At 36.4% G+C, this 7,428-nt stretch overlaps 1 protein-coding gene across 1 annotated transcript in view; it reads right to left on the reverse strand.

The window, feature by feature from the left end:
- Positions 1 to 7,428, reverse strand: part of LOC117104620 — a gene marked incomplete at its 3' end in the record, with an annotated part of 41,982 nt that overhangs the window by 24,107 nt on the left and 10,447 nt on the right. Inside the window, exons 2-4 of the mRNA XM_033245480.1 lie at positions 4,439 to 4,466; positions 3,706 to 4,113; positions 3,020 to 3,145 (exon numbers count right to left, since the gene is read on the reverse strand). Of these exons, the coding sequence (XP_033101371.1) occupies positions 3,020 to 3,145; positions 3,706 to 4,113; positions 4,439 to 4,466 (562 nt within the window). The remainder of the gene's footprint in view (positions 1 to 3,019; positions 3,146 to 3,705; positions 4,114 to 4,438; positions 4,467 to 7,428) is intronic.

Raw genomic sequence — 7,428 nt, forward strand, 5'->3', positions numbered from 1 at the left:
TCTAGTACAGTACAGTATGCACATATTCTTTCACTAGTTTAACTGTCTGCATTAATTAATAATTTAATTTAATTTTGGGAACCAAATAATCATTTTTCCTGGTTACAAATTTAGATTCAACTCCTTTATAATCTATTTACATGAATGTTCTGAACAAATTGACACCACAATTAACTCCCTACCACCAGTGGTTACGGAAATATGAGAAACTGTGAATATGACCCGGAGATCAAGGTCAGAAATGACATGTCCGGTCATTTTTTAACAAAATATTCTATTATGGTAAATAGAAATATAAATGTTTTGAACAACTTGGCACCAAACTTAACTCTCTACCACATGTGGTTGCAAAGATATAAGGGCCCTATTACTATGAATTTTGACCCTGACCTTTGACATTTTGCCACATCAAAATGATTCTGGGGCCACCCTGAACCAATTTATGAAGTCAATATTCTCTTTACCTCAAATGCATACAAAACATGGTTTGACTACTAGGGTATTGAGGTCAACTCAGGATTATATGACACAAAATTACCTACCCAATAAAATTGTACGTCTGTCACAGTAATTTTATGGTGTATTCATAGAGAAAATGAAAAAAATTAAATTCAATTTTTATTCTGCTAGAAAGCCCACACATTTAGTGGAAAACAACAGGGAAATACTTTTTTTTAAATGTCCCACACATCACAGAGTTTTAAAAAAAAGTATAGTGACGTAGGAAAAGTCACTTTCTCTGATTACGTCCGTCACGGGGTCATTTTGACCCGTATCTCCGTAACGCATACGAGTTAAAAAATAAAAATTGTAGGCTTGATAGTACTAACCAGTAGATGTAATGCAAACTTTAAAAAAAATAAATTGCAAGCTTCATTATGAAAATATAGATTCACAAAGTGTCTGAAATGTACGTCCGAATTTATGGAATTGCCCAGGGGTAGGCGCTTCAGTTCAATTTTATTATTTTTGTTTGTTGTGCATAGTAATTTTCCCGATTTTTAGGTGTGAACACAATTTGTATTTTCTTTTTAATTATACTGTGGTATACAGTAGACAAGAAGAACAATTCCCAGTAAAAAATATTTGCGGGAAATTCAGTAGTTGCTTCTGTTCGTTACGGACTGCCAATGCACTTTTTGACATCACACCTCACCTAAACATGCGCTCCCGATTATAACTTTTTTTTATTGAAAATGTAGGAAGATGTTAAGAGAGTATTAATTGCTGTAGCCTAGATTGTAGGCTTATTCATTACGTTTGCCGTGCCTGACTATTGTAAACGAAATATCTCTTGCTCACTCTACAGTAGATCACTAACCTTCCTAGGCCTAACTACAATACACTAGTATGCGACCTTCGCAGGCCGCCGGCAGCGGGTAATAAATTTTAGGCAAGTAGCGAACCTGTCACTCGACCTGTCACTTGTGACAGGGGGTTGGATGATCGATTACCCGAGTAGGTCGGGTAGCAGGACCGAATTCGCTAAGGGCTAATTTTCGGCATGTACCGACCTGTACTGACTTCCAAAACTTTTCTTTTACACCGACAGTATTTTGTGTACCATGTGGTTTCAAACTCTTATTGACTACTTCACTTTTGCAGTCTAACCCCTTTCTCTTTAGTTGTTCCCATAGCCTATCAATGATGTTACACGGGGACCCAGAATCTATTAAAACATCCACTAACTAAATGGCCACCAATATTTGCCTTATATACTGGCTCATCATCAGATGTAAAATTTACTGCAATTGTAAATATTTCATGATCATCAGACATCAATATCATCAACATTAAATACCTTATCACATTTCTTTCTCCCTGGCTGTTTGCCTTTATGTTAAAAGTCACCCTTTTCCCCTTTTTCCCTCTGTTCTTACAAACAACTGAAAAATGTCCAACTTCACCACATTTTCTACACTCTGCTCCTCTTGCTAGGCAAACTATCTTTTGCAAAGTGTCCCTGTCTTCCACATTTCCAGCATGTACTTCTTGGAGGTTCCTGATGATTAGTCTTCACCATCAATCTATTCACATTTAAGCTCTGTGTCATCTCAGCTGACTGAAGCATCACTAGTTCGTACAAACTTGCTATACCCATGGCTTTCTGAAGGGTAAGTTCATTCCCTTTTTCCAGTAACTTTTTAAGCCGTGGAGCAGTACAGCCCTGAATCAACTGGTCCCTCACATGGGTGCTGGTATCTGCACCAAAATTACAATAGGTAGCCTGCCTATTTAGCTTGGCGACAAAAGAGGCTACGGTTTCGCCAATCTCTTGCACCATTTTCCTAAACTTGTGACGTTCATATGGTTCGTTAGTTTTGGGGGTGAAATATTTATCCAGTTTCCTAATAGCCTTATCGTATGCGTTCAATTGCTGCTGGCCCTCAACTTCCCCTTCGTCAGGCAAATATAAATATCTGTTGGAGTCTTACTCCACCGGCATGCAACAGTACAGCTTCTTTTTGTGCGTTATTGACAATGCCCTTGGCAGCTATCAAATAGCCTATCGCCGTTTTAAACTCACGCCACTGCGTAGGCAGAGTGGTGGGCTCCGCATATAAATCTAACCTTGGCAAATCTTCACTAAACGTCGTAGAAACAGCCATATTTCTTATGTTCCATACACCGGCGTTTATCTATATATATCCAGGTTTATCCTCGTCGCCAATGTTATGTCTCTCATTCACTCACTGAGACAAATGGACAACAAAACCACATCTAAGTAATCCAAACCGGTTGTCTTTATTATCCACTATATTCAACAACCATCACAACCAACTCGAACTTTCTCTGCTCTTACAATAATAGAGGGCGATATACAACTTTGAGTACACTACAACAATGACTCACTCAAAGCCATCTTTCCATGCTTGCAGGCAAGACAATATAGAAGTTGTGGGATAAACATTTTTCAAGAACCGAACTTGCATTCACCAAAGCATCACATCATTATAGCATAAAAAAAAAAACACTAATGAGGTACATTATTACTTTAGATGGCAGTATAGTTAATTACCTTGAATACTTGCATAGTCTGTGTCAGAGGACAAGGTGACAGTCAAATTTACATTAATGTTGTCTGTACCTTGGATCAAGGATCTGTCTTCTGTTTGGGCAGGTAGTACATTTGTAATAACCACACCTAAAAAATACCATTTTCATATAAGACAATAAGCCTGAGAAATATTCTTTGAGTCATATTTTCAAACTTTTTAACTTCAAATACTCAAAAGTAACTTTGGTATGGAGATACACCTCCACTGGTCATAATTAAAGATGATAATAAATATTCAAGAAAAAAGTATAACCCCATCGGGATTCGAACCCAAGACCTTTCAATTACCATTCGGATACTCTACCAACTGAGCTATATTTTGCCATTAGCACACATATTTTTATCAAGGTATTGTGTAAATTGTTATGGTTTCTTTACACTTTTGATTAGGTGAAAAAACTGTATCATCAAAAAGGCATAATAGAAATTAATATCAATGTTGGAAATAATGATTAAAAATAGTTCTGTAAAAATAAAAATAAATAAGTATCAATATTCATATAGGATCTATGTGAACAATCATTAGACATTTCACAAAATAAACAAAAATGAACAGAAATAAACAAAATATAAAACACAATATTACAATAACAATGACCTTAATAAAAGAGTAGTGCCAAATAACACACACAAAAAAAACTACAAACCTTCACAACTAATATCAGTGCATTTCGTAGTTGAATAACCTGTGTCCGGTGTTAGAGTAAAAGCAGGTGATGCTGATGGATTAACAGATAATGTTGCACAAAATTTAGGAAGCTGTGAACAATCTTTACTGTCCAGGTTTAAATTTGCTGTTCCTTCCAGTGTAAAAGTTTGCCCTGGAGTAATCCCAACATTGGGATTAGTTAAGGTAGCAGCGACCTGTGTCCCAGTGACAAGATTTTCACTTGAATCGGCTATGTAGAAGGACAAACTCCAAAGATTTGATCCGGTTAGGGAATCACTTCCTGTTGTAGTGCCAATCGTGAACTGAGCAGTAACGGAATGACCATCCACATGCTCTATAAGTGGATCTCCGGAAATTACGTTTGGAATAATATTCGTAATGATAACTGAAACATAAAACAAAACAATTACTCAACTATGGCAAAAGAACATACAGAATTAGTAAAACATCAGTCAGAATACATACCGTGGATGCGAAATTTTTTGAAAAGGGGTATATTTCTTGAAGGTTTTCATAGCAATTATCAAAATTGGTTACCTTAATTTGTTTGGTAACCAATTTAGGGATTTTTGTCGATTGTGTCCATAAACTGGCGAAAACTATTTAAATGAGCTATTCAAAATATATTGTTGAATTTTTAAGGTTTTTACATTGTTTTTTTCTTTTTTCCACCTTCAACAATATGGAGAGAAAAAAGGATAATTCCTTACCATTATTTTGAGCTTGAGATGCAAAAATCTATATGGAAATAAAAAAATAGTATTATTTATTTATTGTCTTTATACTGGACACTTTCAGTGGTAAAGCACTGATTTCCAAAGTGGTTCAGTATTAACAACAGAAAAAAAACTATTGAAGAAACATCATTAAAAACAATTTCTTTAAATATCGACAATACAATAATTTATATTTGGGAATAATATGCATGGGAGAAAGAATTGTAAGTTATCTTATAAAGGATTTGAAATAGAAGTTTTAAAATCCAAAAGTGTCATGGATTCAAAGTTTGTTTTAATATTATCTGGGGTTATTCCATAATTTCCATTTAATAATCTGTGAACAAACGTTCTTTTACCTTGCATATTATTCCATGGATGTTCAATTAGAATATTATTATTGCTTTGACTTCGTGTACAGTGCAAGCTCAAACAATTAATTTGAGGTTAGAAAGACAATAGGAAAGGCAAATTTGTTCTTTTTATGTCAATTCAACAAAGAAAGGCTAGGCCAGGCATACTATTACAAGAAATGTGCATAATTCTACTGTAGGTATGACAATGAACATAAAATTTTCAAATGGTAATACCGTAAATGCTCAAATAAGCACCACGGAGCTTAAAACATTTTTGGAGGTTTCAGTGCGGCTCTATTCGAGAGCAGCGCTTATTGAAGAGCAGCGCTTACAAAAAATATTGGCGTAGCGCTTTCCATGCCCGTTCCCATGTTACCTACCGGTATCTCACATATTCGCGTAGTTCTAGGCCAATCATAAGTCCTACGTCATCGTAAATGAACGTTTATAAGGAAATGCTTGTTTAGCATTGTATACATTCAATTCACATACACTCAAAAGGGTAATACTACTCTTGATTAAGCGCCGCAGCCCTTATTCGAGAGCGGCACTTTAGCTAAAAAAATCAGGTTTGGCGCTGCATTTATTCGAGAATGCTGCTGATTTGAGGACTTACGGTAAGACTAGTCCTTAGTTTCGCGCAAGTCGCAGGAATCGCCTGGAAATCGAGACAGTCTCCCACACTCCCGCAAGAAAGCAGAAATCTTCCGGAAGCTAACCCATCTCCAGTAAAATTCATTCAGGCCGGTAGTAATGGTTATATGGTAGTATGGATAATAGGCCATCAGCTGTAATCTAGTCTGTATCGTTCAGTTCTGTCCCAGCAACAGATGGACCAGCTGATTTTTGTGTAAATCGGAGAGCATATAATAATTAAGGCTGAGCAAAAGTTTCTCAAACAGCTTCTAATCCAAACGACGAGGGGTCAGATTTCCCCGACGAAAGCAAAGTGGGCGTGGTCGAGCTTCGATTAAAAGGTTCCGAAAGTGGTCCTGGGCAATTTAGAGGTTTCAAAGGCTTATTTAATCGATTTTAGAGTCTACTAATATGTAAAAAATACATATAATTTTTTTTCTCCCCGACGAATTGTGATTTTTCTTCCCCGACGGTAGTGGGGGAAGCTCTCCCCGACAGGGGCCCTGCCGCCCCCGCCCCCGCTGGCGCCACCCCTGGTTACAGTTTGAGTAACAGAATCACAACAAAAAAAAACATATCCATAGAAAATACATGAATATTGGGGTTTTTTTTAGGAACTTGGAAAATTCAAGGGGCTCTTTTTGAATGAACAAAGATTAGGACTAGGCATTACGAGAATGCTGTGAGCTTGAACAGAACCACAAATGAAATTAGTGCTGATGTCAAAGCTTGTTGGGCATCTGCCGATTGAGATGAGCAGAATCATTACCAGGCTGACGCTTCTTGTAAACTCAGATGAGAACATGCTAAAGAGAAGAAAAAGAAATAAAAGAAACAGAAGTAGGGCTAAACAAAGACGAGGAAAGTTGCAAACATACTGTCCATGGGTGCTCTCATCTGTTCAGGAAAAAAATATCCTCATTTTGAAATTGACAAAGAAGGAAATTTAAATTTACATCACGATAAAGACAGTCGTAAGACTGATTGCAATATAGGCTTACTAAAAAAGAATCACATGATATTGCTTTATATAAATAAATAAATAAATAAACATCGAGGGGGCGCCTAATCAAATTAGGAGGGACACTTATTCAAACGGGGTGGGTTAAGATAGTTCACGAGAGGGGTGATTATTCAAACGGGGCGCTTATTCACGTGAGTACGGGACATTGTTAAGAGCTTTGACAATTTACAGGTAGGTACTGATACAGTAATTGGTATTTGTATAGCGCCTTTCCCTTGCTGTTATGAAAACCTCTATTATAACAATTAAACACAAAAAAGAACGTACAGTACAGAAAAGTGACAGTTGGACAAACAAGTACCTCTATTGAGTGCACGTATAAAATGATTAAGATATAAGATAAGATTCAATTGGATGATTATTTCAAAGTTTAAAGGTATAGCAATTGAATGAAAAACCTCCGAAATCGTTCGCTTATTAAAACGAGGTATAATGAAATATACAAACGTTGAGAGACGTGTCGTTCCAGCAGGGATACGTTGGTAAAAAGAAAACACATTTTTAACGCTCTGTAACCTCTGTGTGACGCGCGCACACATTATATTCGCGCACCTTGGTCATGGTCCTGCATTTATATAGTGCATACTACACAATATCTCTATAGGCCTTTATATCCAGTGTCAAAGACAAGAATTAACGAAAGCAAACAGACTAAAAACAAGAACAAAACAGATTAGAATTGTGAGAAAAAAATGTGATTTTAGCCAGGATTTAGAAAGACAAGAGGTAGAAAAGACCAAACAAATTTAGAGAATTTATTCCACAACTTTAATGCAGCAACAGAGAAGGATTTATCACCATAGGTTTTCAACCGACCAGAAGGAAAATCTACAATGATTCAACTACATTATGTGGATGTACGTATTCGCCTGCATATATAGTTGATCGCAATTTTAGGAGGTCATTAATGTACTGTGGAGAAGAACAATTATGAGACTTACACACGAAAAATAAAAGTGTAAATATAT

Source organism: Anneissia japonica, unplaced genomic scaffold (assembly GCF_011630105.1).
Source record: "Anneissia japonica isolate Jap-2015-1 unplaced genomic scaffold, ASM1163010v1 scaffold287712_len2945570_cov188, whole genome shotgun sequence".
NCBI classification, from domain to species: Eukaryota; Metazoa; Echinodermata; class Crinoidea; order Comatulida; family Comatulidae; genus Anneissia; species Anneissia japonica.